General features: G+C 46.6%; 1 protein-coding gene across 2 annotated transcripts in view; it reads right to left on the reverse strand.

Moving 5' to 3' along the window:
* Positions 1–21,461, reverse strand: part of ubr1 (ubiquitin protein ligase E3 component n-recognin 1) — a 171,852-nt gene that overhangs the window by 32,677 nt on the left and 117,714 nt on the right. For both annotated transcript variants that reach the window (XR_011593045.1, XM_070878717.1), the window contains exons 27-35: positions 21,139–21,248; positions 15,908–15,988; positions 14,597–14,778; positions 11,701–11,903; positions 8,238–8,331; positions 6,697–6,849; positions 4,494–4,591; positions 2,239–2,329; positions 227–375 (exon numbers count right to left, since the gene is read on the reverse strand). Coding sequence is in view for 1 of the 2 variants with exons in the window: in XM_070878717.1 (XP_070734818.1) it covers positions 227–375; positions 2,239–2,329; positions 4,494–4,591; positions 6,697–6,849; positions 8,238–8,331; positions 11,701–11,903; positions 14,597–14,778; positions 15,908–15,988; positions 21,139–21,248 (1,161 nt within the window). In the remaining variant the exon portion in view is untranslated. The remainder of the gene's footprint in view (positions 1–226; positions 376–2,238; positions 2,330–4,493; positions 4,592–6,696; positions 6,850–8,237; positions 8,332–11,700; positions 11,904–14,596; positions 14,779–15,907; positions 15,989–21,138; positions 21,249–21,461) is intronic.

Below are 21,461 nucleotides of genomic sequence, written 5' to 3' on the forward strand. Positions count from 1 at the left end.
TTCCAGCATTCAACTATACCAAGGCTGATATGCATCGTAACTCCATTTATCTGCCTTAGTACATACACTTACCCAACACAAATCTATCAATTTCAGGATAGGTGGATGAAGGAAATATTAAAATACTACAAGGGATCAAATATCCCATTAAAATAAAATAAAACTCCCAGCAATTTTATGACAATATTAACCCAGAAACTGAAAAGTGTAACTGGGTATTGCATACCTATGGACTGAATGGTAAAGGCACAAGCACTCCACGCCATCACTGGAACTCTAGCGTCAGCCTCATTGGGAGCAACCTTCAAGCCCACTCGGTACACAGCCGTAGCGAACAGCAGCAGCATTTCCACAATGGTTTGCGAATATTTCACCCTGTACATGTACAAGAACAGAGAGCAAGGATTAAAAAAGACATTCAACTATATTTTACTCATTACAAGCAACGCCTCGATTTCAAAATTCTCATCCTTATTTTAAAATCACTCCAAGGTCTCGCCGCTCCCTATCTCTAATCTCCTTCAGCCTCACAACCCCACGAGATGTCTGCATTCCTCTAATTCTTCCCTCTTGAGCATCCCTGATTATAATCACTCAACCATTGGTGGACGTGCCTTCTGTTGCCTGGGTCCCAAGCTCTGGAACTCCCTGCCTAAACCTCTCCGCCTCTCTTGCCTCCTTCAAGACGCTCCTTAAAACATACCTCTTCCTGCGCTAATTTCTACTTATGCGACTAGGTGTCAAATTTATATCTCAGCACTCCTGTGAAGTGCCTTGGGACGTTTCACTTTGTTAAAGGCGCTATATAAATATAAGTTGTTGTATTTTAGTATTATCCTAATTCTACTTCAATGGTTCTTTTATTTCCAATTTTCTCTCCTATGGGCAGTGACGTATGCTGGGATTCAGTTCCACAGATACTCAAAGACCTCCAATAACCTCATCCTTTTATGTCATTTCTCATTGCAGCTGGGACAGATCCCATCGCCACCCAATCTCCACAAATGCAGATTGCAAAACTTTAAATATTCATTCTTGGGATGTGGACATCGCTGGCAAGGCCAGCATTTATTACTCATCCCTAATTATCCTTGAGAAGGTGGAGGTGAGCCGCCTTCTTGAACCGCTGCAGTCCGTGTGGTGGAGGTACTCCCACCGTGCTGTCAGGCAGGACATTCAAGGACATTGACTCAGGACGATGCATGAGAACATAAGAACATAAGAAATAGGAGCAGGAGTAGGCCATTTGGACCCTTGAGCCTGCTCCGCCATTCAATAAGATCATGGCTGATCTGACCTTGGTCTCAACTCCACTTCCCTGTCCGCTCCCCATAACCCTTGACTGCCTTATCTTTCAAAAATCTGACTATCTCCACCTTAAATATATTCAATGACCCAGCCTCCACAGCTCTCTGGGGTAGAGAATTCCAAAGATTCACAACCCTCAGAAGAAATTCTTCATCTCCATTTTAAATGGGTGACCCCTTATTCTGAAACTGTGTCCTAGTTCTAGATGCATCTTACAGCAGGACTCCAGGCAGCATTCAGAATCAGAACCCCTGGGCAATCTTCACCCTTCCCTAGCCCAGGAACGCGAAGGTCAACAGCAGAGGCTGCAGCAGCACCTTGCCAGAGTTGAACCTACTCAACAGACACTCGGGACTGATGCTAAGATAATGACACTCTGAGGCAACAGCCAGGGGCTATGGAAGCATGGCCAGATAGTTATCTCAATCTGCTTCTATCCTTCCTTGAAAAGAGAGCTTAGGCACCTTCCCCAGAAAGAACTGAGAGTAGGAACTCAAAGTGGGGAATCTAGACACTGCTCCATGGAAACGGTTTATAGATATTCCAGCATGGCCTCTGTAATGTATGCACCAGTGAGTAAGCTCACAGGTTTGTAGAGCTGTTGACTTGTGAGTGGCTTAGCCAGTCACATGATGTTCACAAGACTCAATAAAACCCCAGCCAGTTGGGTTCGGGAGATCCACGATGAGGAAGGTGGTTGTGAGCCCGGTGGATGAACTGGTAATGTGTAGTGTGATTGTTAAACCTTTGCCAATAAACCAACTAGTTCTTGATAGCAATGTGTTGCTATGAATTCTTAAGCAAAGAACCCATGAAGCAAATACATTACAGCATTTCAAGTAGCATTCAATACTCAAGTTAGTTAACAGATCACTTATGTACAGTATAACCAAATTAGAGAATGTTGAAAAGATAGGTTAGTTTACGTACGGTGACTGCACTCCAAAGCTGAGGATGGATCTAAATTCTACAGGATGTTTCCAGGAGACCGGGCTCACTTGAATTCGGTTGCTTTCCTCTTCTAGGAAAAAAACAGGCAATGACGATTGAGGCCCCCTACATCAATACAAGTGCTGCGTGTGAAGGTACAGGGCCCAGAAGAGGCGCGGGCCCAGGGGCAGCATGGGCCAGCCCACACTGCGATATGTGTGCGCACTAGGTCCGTGCAGCAGAACAAGTCTCCAGTCGTCCTGGTTAATCCTTGCCACTGGACCAAGACCTAGCTCTGTCAAGCCCGTGTGGTGGCTGGTGTACAACGGTCACCACATGTTAAAAAATTCACACACAGGCATCTTCCACCCCCCCAACTGAAGTTCAGGACTGGAACATCGATCCTTCATTGAAACATCTGTGAACTCATGTGGAAGCAAGTCATCCCTGTGCGAGGGACCACCTATGATGATGATACCAACATTGCATACCTTCATTTCTACAAAAAACAATGAAGCAGAGCAGCATGTTGGTGCTTCAACTGAACCAGCAACTTAAGCTCAGAGCCAAGCTCCAGTATCTGTATACAGACAGTACATCACAAAATATTGGCAGAGCATGTTCTAATGCCATTTTTCTCCCTTAGGTCCACTAATGTGGAATACCCTTAGTGGGCAAAGTGTGGGGAAGCATCGACAGAAGAAATTAGATTTAAAAAGTAGTTACGTCAATTTAACTTGTGGATTCTAAACTCTTAGCCATGTTCTCTGGTCCTCCCAGGATCGTTTGTAGCAAACATCAAAGTTATCCAGTTTTACTAGGGTCATTTATCACAGGCGTTCAAAATGATGAATGATTTTGATCGAGGAAGTATGGAAAAATGGTTTCAAGCAGCAAGAGGGCCAGCAACCAGAGAACACAGATTTAAGGTGATTGGCAAACAAACCAGAGGGGAGATGGGGAATTTTCTTCCGTGAGTTTTTATGATCTGGAATGCATTTCCTGAAAGGGTGTTGGAAACACATTGACTAGCAACTTTCAAAAGGGAATTGAATATAGACTTGAAAAGGAAAGATTTGCAGGGCTATGGGGAAAGAGTAGGTGAGTGGGACAGGCACGATGGGCTGAATGGCCTCCTTCTCTGCTGTATGATTCGATAATGACCTGTGATACTTGCAATGTCCTCGCATGACTCCTAACTGCCAGTTACACAGTGGTATTTTCCCAATGAGCAGACTGCTCGGCATGCGAGAAAACAAAGGGCAGAGGCAAAGAAGGAGTTTCCGAACATTGCAGAACTCAGTCAGGTAATCAATCACTTGCGACTCTCAATGAAACCGATACATCACATAGTCATCATTTCTTGTAAACCTCAGTCCCAGCAAACAGCACTGAATCATAATAATTGAATCAACGGGCCTTTCCTGGTTTTGACTGACGCCACCTCATGCGACACTCCCTAGTCATAGAATCATGCAGCACAGATGGAGGTCATTCTGCCTATTGCATCTTTGAAAGAGCTATCCAATCAGTCCCACTCTCCTGCTCTTTACCCATAAGAACATAAGAATTAGGAGCAGGAGTAGGCCCTACGGCCCCTCGAGCCTGCTCCGCCATTTAATATGACTGATCATCGACCTCAACTCCACTTTCCCGCCTGATCTCCAAATCCCTCGATTCCCCTCGACTCCAAAAATCAATCTATATCTCAGCCTTGAATATACTCAACGACTCAACATCCACAGCCCTCTGGGGCAGAGAATTCCAAAGATTCACAACCCTCTGAGTGAAGAAATTCCTCCTCATCTCAGTCTTAAATGTCCTACCCCCTTATCCTGAGACTGTGACCCCTGGTTCCAGACACTCCAGCCCGGGGAACACAACCTCTCAGCATCTACCCTGTCAATCCCCTTCAGAATCTTGTATGTTTCAATGAGATCACCTCTTATTCTTCTAAACGCCAAAGAATATAGGCCCATTCTACACAATCTCTCATCATAAGACAGCCCCCTCATCCTAGGAATCAATCTAGTGAACCTCCGTTGTACCGCCTCCAAGATGCTGCAGTTACTGTCAGCAGCTGACAACGGCCTCACATCTCCCCCTGGGTGTGGCCAAGTGCTGGAATGCTGTGTTCTCACATTGCATTGGACAGTTTTGATAAGGAACTGGTTTGATGTCAGACTGAAGCTGGATTGCATTTCAAACAACAATGCCTTTTACCCTAAAATGTAACATTCCCCTCACGAACCAACCTTTTGTGCCTGAAGTATTTAGTCCAGTTATCCTTGCCGACACGTTTTCCAGCCATCGAGAGAGAGTCAGCATCTGTGCTATAGTTTCTGTATCTTTGCTGTAATACAACGGATAGGGAGAGTTATAAAAAGGACTCGCATAACTAGACTATTTTAATATGCCCTTTTGAACAACAGTTTTCATTTAATATGCCAATATTCTAAAACAGTGAAGCTGTTCACTTGGTACTCTGTTGTTCACATCAGTCCTTGCAGGTCGCTCCCTTCCAGTGAGATTTACTCACTTTGGTTTAAAACCTATTTGACACAATCTATTTCTATTATATAATTAAGAATGCTAGATGGGTCACAACAACCCATTTCAAAATGCAGTGAAAATTGGCAACCTGGTCCTAAGGATAATCCCTCTGTAAAAGTGTCCACGTTTATCTGCAATACCAGTTATGCCAGTAGGTGACGCTTAGGTGGCCTCTCCGAACATCAGTAAAGGAAAGGACTTGCATTTATATAGCTCCTTTCATGTCCTTAGGATGTCCCAAAGCACGTTACATCCAACAAAGTACTTTTTAAATGTAGTCACTGTTGTAATTGTGGCAGTCCGTTTGTGCAAAACGGGATCACATGAACAGCAATGTGATAACGACCAGATAATCTGTTGTAGTGATGTTGGTTGAGAGATAATTATTAGCTGGGACAACATGGAGAACTCCTGCGCTATTTTTTGAAAAGTACAATGGGATTTTTTTATGCCCACCTGAGGGAAGACGTTGGTTTAACGTCTCATCTGAAATACAGCACCTATAACTATGCAGCACTCCCTCAGTACTGCATTGGAGTGAACATAACATAAGAAATAGGAGCAGAGTAGGCCATTTGGCCCTTCGAATCTGCTCTGTCATTTAATAAGATCATGGCTGATCTTCTACCTCAACTCCACTTTCCAGCACTATCCCCATATCCCTTGATTCCCTTAGTATCCAAAAATCTATTGATCTCAGTCTTGAATATACTCAGACTGAGCGTCCACGGCCCTCTGGGGTAGAGAATTCCAAGAATTCACCACCCTCTGAGTGAAGACATTTCTCCTCAGTCCTAAATGGCCGATCCCTTGTTCAAAGTCTGTGGACCCCCCCCCACCCACTTGTTCTAGACTATCCAGCCAGGGGAAACAGCCACACAGCATCTGTTGAGTCTTGAATAAAGAGTCAGACTAGATACTGCAAGCTCAAAGTAAGGTGTGACCATAGTCCTTTATTACAGATCTCAGAGTGCCTCTCCAGCCTGTGAGGCCTCCTTATATACAGGTGCTCCCAAGGGATTGTGGGATCCCTTGGGACTCCAGGGGTGAGCTTCAGCCCTCTGGTGGTTAGACATGGTATTTACAGGTTCACATACATAACAGCATCTACCCCAGATTATGTGCTCCAGCTGTTGGAGTGGGGCAAAGAGGAGATCACACATAAGCAAAGGAAAGAGGAAGAGAGAGTGGAAGATTAACAGAAAAACAAAGATAGAGACCAAAAGATTTATTAAATGGGAAAGCATAGAAAGTTTAAGATAACTGTCAACACTAACGTGAATGGCATTAAATTAACAACCTTTCCAGTGTCAGCTGTGGCTCAGTGGGTAGCACACTCGCCTCTGAGTCAGTAGGTTGTGGGTTCAAGTCCAGTTCCAGGAACATGAGCACAAAAACATAGGCCGACACTCCAGTGCATGCTGAGGGAGCGCTGCACTGTCGGAGGTGCCGTCTTTCGGATGACACGTTATTATGGCCCTGTCTGCCCCCTCAGGTGGACATAAAAGATCCCATGGCACTATTTCGAAGTAGAGTAGGGGAGTTATCCCCGGTGTCTTGGCCAATATTTATCCCTCAATCAACATAACAAAAACAGATTATCTGGTCATTATCACATTGCTGTTTGTGGGAGCTTGCTGTGCGCAAATTGGCTGCCGTGTTTCCCACAGTACAACAGCGACTACACTCCAAAAGTACTTCATTGGCTGTAAAGCGCTTTGAGACGTCCGTTGGGCGGGATAGGCGCTACATAAATCCAAGCCGTTCTTTCATTTGTTCCATTAAACTTTGGTTGGGAAACCAACAAAACTTTTCAGCTTGAGGAATGTATGAACAGTGGAGTATTAAAACATTTATATCTTCTTCTATACTGGCAATGAGCAGTTAAGTTGCTGATATGTATACCTGTCTAGATTGTGCGCCTGCAATGGAATGATTGGGATGACAGTATTACACAGAGCTTTGCACAGTGGGCAGAGGAACTCCCCATTCTCCAGATCAAACGACAGTTCAGCGTGAATCCTGTTGCGTGTAGAGTTCTGCACGGCTTCAAAATATCTGCAGACACGGGGGGGGGGGGGGGAAAGAGAGAAAGAGGACAATTAAGATGCCATTTAAAAACAATTTCAATTAGTATCCTAACTGAAGAGAAATAATGGACTTAAACGTATCAGGCCCCATCACTCCTGTTCTCAATCAATACAATACCACTTTCAAGTCCAGTAACTGCCAGAGTTAGTGTTTGGGAGTGGGGGGTAAATGCCTCCTGGAATGATGAGGCTATTGTGCTATAGATGATTAAAGGTACATCACAACCACCACATCTCATCCTTCAGAAAATGCCGCAGGCCTCCAGATTTCTGAAGGGCCAGATGATAGAATCGTACAGCACAGGAGACCATTCGTTTAATCGTGCCGGTTGTGAAAGAGCTATCCAATTAGTCCTACTCCCCTGCATTTTCCCCATAGACCTGCAAATATTATCCTTTCAATTATATATTCAGTTCCCTTTTGAAAGTTACTATTGAATCTGCTTCCACCGCCTTTTCAGGCAGCGCGTTCCAAATCACAACTCGCTGCGTAAAAGAAAATCTGATTTCCCCTCTGGCCATTTTTCCAATTACCTTAAATCTGTGTCCTCTGGCTATCGACCCTCCTGTCACTTTCACCCCATCTACTCTATTTACTCCCATCATTTTGATGGGTGTGAAAGTAACATCTTTTTGCCAAATCCTACTCCAGACTTGGCCAGAATCGGTGGCCTGTGGACTTTTGTTCAGTTGCATTCTTCAGAGACTGAAGATGGTGCAAAGCGTGGCTCCCTCAAGTCTACAGCAGCCAAAGTCTACACCACAACAGAGCTTTCTTACTCCCGGACAAACTGGTGCCTGGATTCCATGAGAAGGTTATTAACTTAGAAAATCAAACTTTTGCTATCCAGTTTACACATTAAAATGAGGGGAGTGGGGGGGGGGGGGGAAAAGAGAGCGACGGGGAGGGGAGAGCGACAGATTGGGGGGGGGGGGGGAGAGGCGAGAGAGAAAAAGACGAGTAATGGGGGAGGGGAGAGTGATAGAGGGGAGGGAAGAGAGCGACAGGAGGATGGGAGAGCGACAGGAGGGGGAGAAAGAGAGTGACAGGGGAGCGACAGATGGGAATAGAGCAACAGGGGGAGGGGAGAGCGACAGATTGGGGGGGGGGGGGGCGTGAAAGAGCGACAGGAGCTGAGGGGAGGAGCAACAGGAGGAGGAGGGGTGGGGGAGTGACATGAGAGAACGGGGTGGGGGTGGGGGTTAAAGAGAGCGACAGAGAGGGGGAATGACAAACGGTTTCAATACTCGGGTACCACAGTGGGTATTCTTCATCGGCAAATCAAAATTCATGTCCAGCACCAGTTAAGAACAATTTTTAAACAAGCGCTGTACAGCACACATGTATTAACTTACTTCTGCCAGCAGATGGCATGCATCACATGACCACAGCTTCCTACATGAGTGCCGCAACCTAGGTCAGGGTGCATGATTATAGGATCATAGTTGTCTAAAGAAAATAAGGAAATAAGATAAATGATCAAAATGTTCCAACAACTTTTGAATATCGGTCAAAGGGTATTACGAAAAGATCTGCTCCAAAACCCATTCTAGGGACATAACTGGAGGCGGCCATTCAGCCCCTCGAGTCTATTCCACCATTCAATTAGGTCAATGGCTGATCCATACCTCAACTTCATTTTCCAGCCTTTGCTCCATATCCCTCAATACTCTTAGCCAATAAAGATTTATCAATTTCAGTCTTGAGAATTTCAATTGCCCCAGCATTCATAGACTTGCAGCGAGAGAATTCTAGAATTCTACGACCTTTTGTGTGAAAAAATAGATCCATAATCGCTTGATACCCTTTCCCAATAAATATCTCTTGATCTCAGTCTTAAAAGTTCCATTTTCCTACCCAAATATGCAAGCGGTGTAGCTGGCTTTGAGCAAATACATACATAGAAGAATAAAGGGAGAGAGGCAAATGTAACAAATAATGAGAATAGAAGCAATGCTCAAACAAAAACACACAAGATTTTATTAACTTTACAAAGCTGCTCAAAAAATTATCTTCCTTTGAGATGTGATATATGTCTGGTACTTGCATAGTGTTACCAATATTGGCCGCGTGGTTGATAGCGAGGAAGAAAGCTGTAGACTGCAGAGATATAATCGATGGACTGGTCAGGTGAGCATAAAAGTGGCAAATGGAATTCAACCCAGAGAAGTGCGAGGTAATGCATTTGGGGAGGGCTTACAAGGTGAGACAATGCACAATAAATGGTAGGATACTAAAGTGTAGAGGAACAGAGGGACCTTGGAGTGCATGCCCACAGATCTCTGAAGGTAGGACAGATAGTTAAGAAGGCACACGGGATACTCTCCTCGATTAGCCTAGGCACAGAATACAAGAGCAAGGACGTTATGCTTGAAACGTGTACAACACTGGTTAGGTGTGCAGTTCTGGTCACCACATTACACAAAGATGTGATTGCACTCGAGCATATAGAGGAGATTTACGAGGATGTTGCCTGGATTGGAAAATTTTAGCTATGATTGGACAGGCTGGGGTTGTTTTCTTTGGAACAGAGGAGGCTGAGGGGAGATTTAATTGAGGTGTATAAAATTATGAGGGGAGTGGATAGGAAGGACCTATTTCCCTTAGCAGAGGGGTCAATAACCAGGGGGGCATAGATTTAAAGTAATTGGTAAGAGGATTAGAGTTGAGGAGAAATTCTATGATTCTTAGCTTCTTGATGGGAGTAAGCACATTGTACCAATTACAATCTCATGTTGCTTTATGTTATTCTTTGATGGAATATTCTAGAGCCTGGAAACAAAAGCAGCTAGCTATGACCACACAGATTTGAGTGCCGTCTTCGGATGTAACAATGCGTCTCAGGAAGAATACTACGTCAACACGTCCCAAGTGACATGATTGCTTTTTTACATCTGGTGAGAATTCACACTTTGACACTTGCAACGTCACATTCTGGGAGCTCAGAGCGTTGAAACAATGTGAATACAGACAACGGGCAACATTTGCCGCACTGAGGTACTTGGCCTGTGAAACAGGTCTTTAACTAGGACTTCTTCCTGTTTGACAGTGATAATTAACAGGCACAGAATTATTATCCATAGTACTTCAAACTTTATGCTGCTAATTCTATTGTGTTTTTTGTCGGTCTGTCAGGGAATACCCATCAAGGCCAATGGCCAACTGGTAAGGATAGGATCCTCAAATGTAGGATCACAATATAATCCTCACTAAATAGTACAGATATGTTTTGTACCCTCAAACAACTATGTACATTCATTTTCAGTGTTTTGTGCTCAAGGTGGAGGATGTTAATGGTATGCGGCGGAACACATTCCACCGTACACCGAGCATTATCAATTGCTCAGGGTGGCCGCGTGAATGGGAGAGAAGAGCCTGGAGCACTTCCCAACAACTGCTTTCTCCTAGCTTGACCGGGACATGTGGGTCCTTCCCATGTTCCTTCCCCGACCATATCGCTGAAATCAGAAAGTCATGGTTTAAAAAAAGACTTGGATTTATATCGCATCTTTTCACAACCACCGGATGTCGCAAAGCACTTTACAGCCAATGAAGTACTTTTGGAGTGTAGTCACTGTCGTAATGTGGGAAACGCAGCAGCCAATTTGTGCACAGCAAGCTCCCACAAACAGCAATGTGATAATGACCAGATAATCTGTTTTTGTTATGTTGATTGAGGGATAAATATTGGCCAGGACACTGGGGATAACTCCCGTGCTCTTCCTCAAAATAGTGTCATGGGAGCTTTTATGTTCACGAGAGACAGCAGATGGGGCCTCGGTTTAACGTCTCATCTGAAAGACGGCACCTCCAACAGTGCAGCGCTCCCTCAGCCTAGATTTTTTTGTGCTCAAGTCCCTGGAGTGGGATTTGAACCCACAACCTTCTGACTCAGAGGCAAGAGTGCTGCCCACTGAGCCATAGCTGACAATAGTTAGTGAAATTGCCTTAGTTTAACCCATATTCCATCACTTTAGAGCACAGATTGTTGGTATCAACAGTGTAGGATTATTTATGATGATGAAGTTTTGGTCCTTTTATCTGAGGAAGGATCTACTTGCCTTGGAGACGATGCAACAAAGATTCACTAGATTGATTCCTGGGATGAGAGGCTTGTCGTATTATGAGAGATTGAGCCTAGACTCTCTGGAGTTTAGAAGAATAAGAGGTGATCGCATTGAAACATACAAGATTCTGAAGGGGATTGCAATGCTGAGAGGTTGTTTCCCCTGGTTGGAGTGTCTAGAACTAGGGGACAGTCTCAGGATAAGGGGTCGGCTATTTAAGACTAAGAGGTGGAATTTCTTATCCTAAAGGGCTGTGGATGCTCATTGAGTATGCTCAAGGCGGAGATCGATAGATTTTTGGACTCCAGGGAAATCAAGGGATATGGGAATCGGGCGGGAAAATGAATTGATGTCAAAGATCAGCCATGATCTTATTAAATGGCGGTGCAGGCTTGAGGGGCCGCAAGGCCTACTCCTGCTCCTGCTCCTAATTCGTATGTTCTTATATGAGGGTGGGAAAGGAAAGAGGGACCTCAGAACTGAACTAGCTAGAAGGATCAATGTCCATTTCTTGGTCCTGCTTCAAACCATTTAAGAGTTAAAACAATACTGATCACATGGCACTGGTTGCTACAGTACTGAATGTTGAGAAAAACCTCTCTGGTTCTTTCCATTTACTACCCGATGCCCAGAGGATGCTCGGAGACATAGTTGCCGTATCAGAAACAGTCTTTGAGTTTCAGGTCAAAAGCTGGGTCCTAGAGAAGTTAAATACAACGTACAAAGGCCTGTAGACAGGACCTAGTTTTACCTCCTAGATTCGTTATGATTCGAGATCTATTTTTTGTCAGAGCTGTGGACCTCTGAACACAAGCAGCTAGTACCATGGCCATTTCATCCGTTTTCACCTCCTGCTCTTCCTGACACAAGATGCAGGTCAGTATTATTTTCTCAGCTGCCGTTGCACCTTGCATTGGTCCCAAAGCTACACCGGAATCCTTGGCCATCGGAATACTGCAAGGAAAAACAAGCCCCAAACACTAGTTTAAAAGGCAGATTTATCATTTAGACACAAGCAATCCTCGTTTTCCGTGTGCGTTTCATTTCGCCAGATCAAGTTCAGTGGCTTCAGCTCCAAGCCAGTGATTCAATAGGAAAACTCATCTTCTCTGCCTCTTGGAAGGGGAAATGTTTTTAAAACCAGATAAACAACTTCCGAGTTATCTGTACAATTACTGACATCTCTAACTTCACTCAATTGTTGTTTGACCTTAAACATTAATTTAACAACTTGCATTTATATAGCACCTTTAATGTAGTAAAACGTCCCAAGGCGCTGCAAAGGAGCATCAGACATAAACTGACAGAGTTACAGAAGTAAATATTTGGACAGGTGAAAAAAAACTTGGTCAAAGAGGTAGCTTTTAAGGTGCGTCTTAGAGGAAAGACTTGCATTTATATAGCACCTTTCACAACCACCAGACATCTCAAAGCGCTTTACAGCCAATGAAGTACTTTTGGAGTGCAGTCACTGTTGTAATGTGGGAAACACGGCAGCCAATTTGCGCACAGCAAGCTCCCACACGCAGCAATGTGATAATGACTGGATAATGTTTGTTATATGTTGATTAGGAATAAATATTGGCCAGGACACCGGGGTTAACTCCCCTGCTCTTCTTTGAAATAGTGCCATGGGACCTTTTACTTCCACCCAAGACTCGGTTTAACGTCGGCACCTCCGACAGTGCAGCGCTCCCTCAGCGCTGTGCTGGAGTGTCAGCCTAGATTTACGTGCTCAGGTTCCTGGAGCGGGACTTGAACCCACAACCTTCTGACTGAGACGATAGCGCTACCCACTGAGCCACGGCTGGAGCAAAGAGATCTCAGAATAGCGATACATATATTAAAAGTAGCAACACAAGTAAGTTAATGAGGTCATACAAGAGTGCAAACAAGGTACTGGGGTTCATTTCCAAAGGCATACAGTACAAAAGCAGGGAGTTAGTTAACTTTATACAGAGCATTGGCTGGGCCACACAGCTGGAGTACTGTGCAGAGTTCTGGCCTGGCCACAGCTGGAGTACTGTGCAGAGTTCTGGCCTGGCCACAGCTGGAGTACTGTGCCGGGTTCTGGTCTGGCCACAGCTGGAGTACTGCGCAGAGTTCTGGTCTCGGCCACAGCTGGAGTACTGCGCAGAGTTCTGGTCTCGGCCACAGCTGGAGTACTGTGCAGAGTTCTGGTCTCGGCCACAGCTGGAGTACTGTGCGGAGTTCTGGCCTGGCCACAGCTGGAGTACTGTGCCGGGTTCTGGTCTGGCCACAGCTGGAGTACTGCGCAGAGTTCTGGTCTCGGCCACAGCTGGAGTACTGCACAGAGTTCTGGTCTCAGCCACAGCTGGAGTACTGTGCAGAGTTCTGGCCTGACCACAGCTGGAGTACTGTGCCGGGTTCTGGTCTGGCCACAGCTGGAGTACTGCGCAGAGTTCTGGTCTCGGCCACAGCTGGAGTACTGCGCAGAGTTCTGGCCTGGCCACAGCTGGAGTACTGCGCAGAGTTCTGGCCTGGCCACAGCTGGAGTACTGCGCAGAGTTCTGGCCTGGCCACAGCTGGAGTACTGTGCAGAGTTCTGGTCTCGGCCATAGCTGGAGCACTGCGCAGAGTTCTGGTCTGGCCACAGCTGGAGTACTGCGCAGAGTTCTGGTCTCGGCCACAGCTGGAATACTGTGCAGAGTTCTGGCCTGGCCACAGCTGGAGTACTGTGCCGGGTTCTGGTCTCGGCCACAGCTGGAGCACTGCGCAGAGTTCTGGCCTGGCCACAGCTGGAGTACTGCGCAGAGTTCTGGTCTGGCCACAGCTGGAGTACTGTGCCGGGTTCTGGTCTCGGCCACAGCTGGAGTACTGTGCAGAGTTCTGGCCTGGCCACAGCTGGAGTACTGCGCAGAGTTCTGGCCTGGCCACAGCTGGAATACTGTGCAGAGTTCTGGCCTGGCCACAGCTGGAGTACTGTGCAGAGTTCTGGTCTCGGCCACAGCTGGAGCACTGCGCAGAGTTCTGGTCTGGCCACAGCTGGAATACTGTGCAGAGTTCTGGCCTGGCCACAGCTGGAGTACTGCGCAGAGTTCTGGCCTGGCCACAGCTGGAGTACTGCGCAGAGTTCTGGCCTGGCCACAGCTGGAGTACTGTGCAGAGTTCTGGCCTGGCCACAGCTGGAGTACTGCGCAGAGTTCTGGTCTCGGCCACAGCTGGAGCACTGCGCAGAGTTCTGGTCTCGGCCACAGCTGGAGTACTGTGCAGAGTTCTGGTCTTGGCCACAGCTGGAGTACTGTGCAGAGTTCTGGTCTCGGCCACAGCTGGAGTACTGTGCAGAGTTCTGGTCGCCAAACTACAAAAAGGATATTGAATTACAGGTACTGGAGAAAGTACAGAAAAGATTTCCCAGGATTGAGAGGACAGAACGGTCAGGAAGGATTTAGCAGGCCGGGGCTCTTTTCTCTGTAAAAGAGAAGACTAAGAGGAGGTCGGATAAAGGTCTTTAAAATTATGAAGGGGTTTTTTGGGGCGCATGTGGAGAAATTGGGCAGAACTTCGACAGGGCATAAAACGAGTAGCATCAGATTGGCATGATTTTACTTTCCATTGCCTTAGGCAATAGTATGTACAGGCTGGAGAACTAGAGGGCTTCCTCATCGCGTCTCCCTGCTACATACCTATCCTCCTCAGTTAGGATCGTCCCTTGTCTTAGCGCTTCTGTCGCCTTCTCATAGAGGTGCTTGTTGGATTCAATGAAATTTTTCTGCATCGCAGACATCTGTGCCATAATCTTCTGCCGATAAAGTTTGGCCGCCTCTGCTTTCCGTTTGCGCTCAGCCTTATCTTTGTCCTGTATGGTCTGCAATACAAGAACAAACAAACTTTACATAGCGCCTTTCGCAATCTCAGTACGCTCGCTTTACAACCAATTGCTGTAATGTAGGAAACGCGGCAGCCAATTTGCACACAGCAAGGTCCCACAAACAGCAATGTGATAAATAACCAGATAATTTGTTTCATTGATGTTGGCTGAGGGTTAAATGTTGGCCAGGAGATCCTGCGCTTCTTTGAATACTGCCGTGGGATTTTTTATTAAACTTTCCCCTCAGAGGGCAGACGGGCCTCATCCCAAAGATGGCACCTCCGACAGTGCAGCGTTCCCTCAGTACTGCACTGGAAATGTCCAACCAGATTATGTGCTCAAGTCTCTGGAGTGGGACTTGAACCCACAACTTTCTGACTCAGAAGTGAAAGTGTGACCACTGAGCTACGGCAGACACCTTAGTCACTCTTCAATCCGATTATTCGGTTTTCTTAATCCCATCAATCGCTAGTTGTGAGCTCAGGCAGAAACCCAGCTCTCTTCCAATGACTTCATTCAGTTGTCAGTGATTGGAAGCACAGCAGGAGCGGCGAGGTTGGGGCAAAGGAGCGGTGAGAGATCGTGGAGCGACATGATCGGTGCCCGGGAGAGGCGTGAGTTCAGGGCCCAGAAGAGGCGAGGGCCCAGGGGCAGCACGGACCAGCCCACACTGCGATATGTGCGCACACTAGGTCCGTGCAGCAGAGCTGGTCCCCAGTCGTCCTCATTAACCTTGCCACTGGACCGAGACCTAGCTCTGTCAAGCCCGTGTGGTGGCTGGGGTGCAACGGTCACCACACATTAAAAAAATCCATGCACAGGCATCTTCCACCGTTCAACATGTAGTTCAGGACCTGGAATATTAGGTCCTTCATTGAAACACCTGTGAACTCATGCTTTTTTAGTGTGGAAGCAAGCTATCCGTGCTTCGAGGAACCGCCTATGATGATGATGTGGTGTATGAAAGGGGGTCTGGGTGACCCTTTCATCTGGGAAACCACCTGGCTTTAGCTTGGCAAGCTCTCTGATGTCACAGCCGAGATAGGGATCTCGCAGGTTTCTACATTCCTGGAATAACACTTAAACTTGTTTTAAAAAACGTGTAACAAAATAAAAAAAGCATTACCTCATTGGCCCTTTGGCTGTCGGTTTCTGCTGCTGAACAAGAACTTGATTTCTCCCTCAGCTTTTTCACAGCATCAAACATCTAGAAATACATAGGTACATTATGTTTGTGCCTGCAAAGGTTCTTGCACCATTTCACTAGCATTCAGTCCAGCTTTTCCACACTGTTCTCCAACCCCTCCATTCCCTGCCTACCTTCAACATACTACAGGTGCCAGCTTTTAACAATTAACAAGGCTACCAATGTTTATCTAGAATTTTCTCATATAGCTTAAACATTACTCCCAAATGGTCTGGAGCGATTTCCTTTTAAATAAAAAGGACTATAGTTTTCAAGAGACCATAATCCATATAACCAACCATGGGATGAGTACTTATTCCAGCGTAAACCCGAGCAACAGTGTTAGTTCATTTCATATCATACAAATAGTGCATATAAAATAAAAATTAGGAATTTAAAGTTTACTTGATACTGTTATTTAATTTGGTGGGATTTGCATTCCATAACATTCGACGTCAGCAGTATACCTCAAAGTCATAAGTGAGAGTAGGACAGTCCGTATAATCATACTTCAGCAAGATCAGAAATCTAAAATAACTCCAACCCAAATTCACAGGCAACATTCTCTTATCATATCCCTTCAGGGTCACATGCTGCGGGATGGAGTATGCTGGAGAACGCCCAGCTCCGTTGGGCAGGCCACATCGTCCGCATGCCCGACACACGACTCCCAAAGCAAGTGCTCTACGCGGAACTCCGACACGGCAAGCGAGCCCCAAGTGGACAGAGGAAACGTTTCAAGGACACCCTCAAAGCTTCCTTGATAAAGTGCAACATCCCCGACACCTGGGAGTCCCTGACCAAAGACTGCCCTAAGTGGAGGAAGAGCATCCGAGGGGGGCGTTAAGCACTGAGTCTCGTCGCCAAAAGCAAGCAGACAGCAGAAGGAGCGTGCGGCAAACCAGACTCCCCACCTACCCTTTCCTTCAACCGCTGTCTGTCCCACCTGTGGCAGAGACTAATTCCCACATTGGACTGTACAGCCACCTGAGAACTCACCTCTAGAGTGGAAGCAAGTCTTCCTCGATTTCGAGACTGCCTATGATGATGGATCACATGGTGACATCAAATCATTACAGCTCACCATCTTGCCAAACTATCAGTAACACGGATATTAGATGAGGTGGGTTTGTAACAAAAACTACATAGCAAGAAATCAACGAATTAAGAACAAACCAACTTAAAGACATGCAGTCGTCACTCTTCAGCCTAACCCATGCTCCATTCCCCAGTGGAACATCGGCACCCACACGATGCTCACCAGAACTAGCCTCCAACCAGCACTACTGCCACTCATTAGGAGGCAAGGCTAACTCGCATTGATTTGTGTCACAACTCGACAATAACCCTCGTAGTATATAGTGTAACATTTCTGAGGAAGCATCTTTAGTTTGGGACAATATATAATGCAAAGACATTTTATTTTAAAAGCTCATCTTTTTTTCCCCCCTTTCTCTCTTCCAAGCTATATTCACACCAGCATCTTTGGTCAGAAGGATTCAACAGGCAAACTCTGGTCAAGAATCAGGAGTCGGCCCCTCAAGTCTGTTCCACCATTCAATTAGATCATTGCTGACCTCAACCCCATGTACCCAAACACTGATCCACATCCCTTATTACCCTTACTTAAAAATCTATTAATCTTAAACTCCAACTGACCCCCAGCATCCACAGCCATTTGGGAGCGTGTTCTAGATTTTCACTATCCGTTGTACGAAAAAGCACTTCCTGATCTCACTCCTGGATAGTCGAGCTCTAATTTTACAATTATGTCACCTTGTTCTTGATTCCCCCACCAGAGGCAATACCTTCTCTGTATCAATCCTATCAAACCCTTTTATCAACGGGTCGAGCAGGATCCGTGGAGAGAAAACAACTAACGTTTCAGGTCGATGACCCTTCGTCAGAACTGGTGAAAAGAATGGATCTGAAGAAGCACTGAAAGGAGGAGCGGAAGAACAAACAGGAAGGCCTGTGATAGGGTGGAAGACGGGAGGGATTAGAGGGGCAAAAGGGATGATGGGCCGAATTGAAATGGTAATGACAGTCTGGGGATAGGCTATTGACCAGTATCCACTATAAGGCCACTGACTCCCACAGCTACCTGGACTACACTTCCTCCCACCCCACATCCTGTAAGGACATCATTCCATTCTCCCAGTTTCTCCGTCTCCGTCGCATCTGCTCTGACGACGCCACCTTCCACACTAGTGCCTCTGACATGTCTTCCTTTTTCCTCAACCGAGGATTCCCCTCCGCTGTGGTTGACATGGCCCTCGACTGTGTCCGTTCTATTTCCTGCACCTCTGCTCTCACCACTTCCCCTCCCTCTCAGAACCACGACAGGGTTCCCCTTGTCCTCACCTTTCACCCCATCAGCCTCCACGTTCAACGGATCATCCTCCGCCATTTCCGCCACCTCCAGTGTGATCGCACCACTAATCACATCTTCCCCTCCCCTCCCCTTTCAGCGTTCCGAAGGGACCGCTCCCTCCGCGACACACTGGTCCATTCCGCAGTCACCCCCAGCATCCCCTCCCCTTCCCACAGCAACTTCCCGTGCAAGCGCAGGAGATGCAACACCTGCCTTTTTTAACCCTCCCTTCCCACTATCCAGGGCCCCAAATACTCCTTCCAGGTGAAACAGCGATTTACTTTACTTCTTTCAATTTAGTATACTGTATTCGCTGCTCACGATGTGGTCTCCTTGACATCGGGGAGACCAAGCGCAGATTGCGTGACCGCTTTGCAGAGCACCTCCGTTCAGTCCGAAAGCGTGACCCCAAGTTTCTGGTCGCCTGTCACTTTAATTCCCTGCTCCATTCCCACTCGGACCTCTCCGTCCTCATCCTCCTACACTGTTCCAATGAAGTTCAACGCAAACTCGAGGAACAGCACCTCATCTTTTGTTAGGCACTTTACAGCCTTCTGGACTCAACATCGAGTTCAACAATTTCAGACAATAACCTCTGCCCATTTTTGGTTCCTTTTACCCCGATCTGAAGGTTTTTTTTTCCCTCTTTGTCTCCAATGCCAGCTGGTCATTATTCGCCATTCACACCCTATTTAGACTAACCGTTTCCTAACTTTGCTATTACCATTTCGATCCGGCCCATCATCCCTTTTGTCTCTCTAATCTCTCCCGTCTTCCACACGATCATAGACCTTCCCTTTTGTTCTTTCCTCCCCTCCCCCATTTCAGTGCTCCTTAAGAATCTGCTCTTTTCGATCATTCACCAGTTCTGACGAAGGGTCATCGACCTGAAACATTAACTGTTATTCTCTCCACAGATGCTGCCTAACCTGCTGAAATTTCCAGCATTTTCTGTTTTTATTTCAGATTCCAGCATCCGCAGTATTTTGCTTTTGTGTTTTTTTTCCCCTTTGATCAAGAAGTAGGGTTAAATCTTGAAAAGGAATACCTGTTCAGGTAGTCCATCCCTCCCACAAACAGTTAGGCGGAGACTACCAAACTTACTTCCATAGAAAAGCTGGGAGTGCAAGGGGTGTTGAAGAACTTATGGGCTAGATTTTCCATCCATTGATGACAGAAAGGCATTAAAATCGAGTTCACAGTCTACCAGCCAGGAGTCTAGTACTATTATTTTAACTACTGGATGAATGTATACAACCTTCTTCAATAAAAGGAAGAGAGAGACAGGGAGGAGTCCGTAGAGCCCTTTAAGCCTGTTCCACCATTCAGTTAGATCATTGCTGATCAGTACCTTAACTCCATCTACCTGCCTTGGTTCCACAACCCTTAATACCCCTTACCTAGCAAAAATCTATCAATCTCAGTTTCCAATGTTAACAATAGGTAAAAATCTTGACAGAAAGCCAGCACATTGGGCCCAAGTTTCCACATGATTTGCGCCTGATTTTTTAGGAGCAACTGGTGGAGAACGGACTATCTTAGAATTTGCAATTCTCCACATTTTTTTTTCTGCAGTTCTAGTCAGGTAGAACAGTTCTACTTTGGAACAGAATTTTTTCTTCAAAAGGGGGCGTGTCCGGCTACTGACGCCTGATTTGAAAGTTTCCACAGTGAAAACATACTCCAAACTAAAGTAGAATGGAGCAAGTGAAGATTTTTGTAGAACTGAAAAAACCTGTTCTACACATTAAAAAATCAGGCGCAGGTTACAAATCAGGTTACAGAACGAGGTGGGGGGGGGAGAGGGGGGGGAAGGGAACTCATTAAATTCGACAATCAATCCTTATTTATACTTATACAAATAAATCCAACCTGAATAAACATTTATAAGCAAGGAAAAGATTAAATAAACCATCTTCCTACCTGTGTGAAAGTGCTTCAGCCAGGAAGAATGGTGTAGCAAGCCTCACAAAACGAGGGAGCCGACCGAACGCGGGCGGGGGGGGAGGGAGGAGGGAGGAGGGAGCCGACCGAACGCGGGCGGGGGGGGAGGGAGGAGGGAGCCGACCGAATGCGGGCGGGGGGGGGAAGGGAGGAGGGAGCCGACCGAACGCGGGCTGGGGGGGGGGGGGGGAGGGAGCCGACCGAACGCGGGCCGGGGGGGGGGAGGGAGGAGGGAGCCGACCGAACGCGGGCCGGGGGGGGGGGGGGGAGGAGGAGGGAGCCGACGAACGCGGGGGGGGGGGGGGGGGGGAATGGAGCCGTTCCAGACCGCTGGCGGGAAAGAGAGAAGGCTGCAGGAAGCCTCAGAAATTGAGGAGCCATTTCCCGACGGCAAAAGGCAGAGGTCGTCGGGAAACGGCTGCCTCAACTTTGAGGCTTCCTGCACCCTTCTCACTGCTACAAGGAGCCTCTGTGCTGATGGCAATGTACTTTTATTAAAAAATTAAAAAAAACTAAACAGCTACAAAGAACTACAAAAATGGCCGAGTGTCAATGTTTTTTTCACACTGAGCATGCGCGAACGCTCCAACGCGCACCGTTGCCGGCAGGAAATAAACTAATTTAAATAGTACCCGCCCACTCCCACTTACAAAATCGGCGCGAGTGTAGGCTCCGCCCCCCTGCACGCCGCGCCAGGCAGACAAGGAGCTGCAGAACGCTCCAGAATCGCGATTTTTTTTTTTTAGGCGCTGTTTTAGGCGCGAAAAACGGGCGCCCAGCTCGGAGGGGCGCCCGTTTTTTTTCTTGTGGAAACTTGGGTCCATAGTCTGTTGTTTCCATTTGCAATCCATACCTGTAGGGTCCAGATAATCATGTCTTTCTGGGCATCTAACTGATGGACACGTTTCAGCTTTTCAAGAAGCGACAGGATGCTCTCGGCATTCACTGCAGAACTTCCTACTCCTTCAAAATACCACAACAGATGATTGTAAGAAAAACAGGTGCATAACTGGAAAAATACAAGTCAACTGGCCTCAGTCTTGCACCATCGCCGAGCGATATTTACGCTGCGAATGATGCTCGAAAGCAGATCAATTTCTACATCATTTTTTTTTTAAACCCAGACTCAATTTGAGAATATAATTGCAAGGCTCAACTCAGTGGTGTTGCTGGCCT

Source organism: Pristiophorus japonicus, chromosome 4, assembly GCF_044704955.1.
Source record: "Pristiophorus japonicus isolate sPriJap1 chromosome 4, sPriJap1.hap1, whole genome shotgun sequence".
Taxonomy (NCBI): Eukaryota; Metazoa; Chordata; class Chondrichthyes; family Pristiophoridae; genus Pristiophorus; species Pristiophorus japonicus.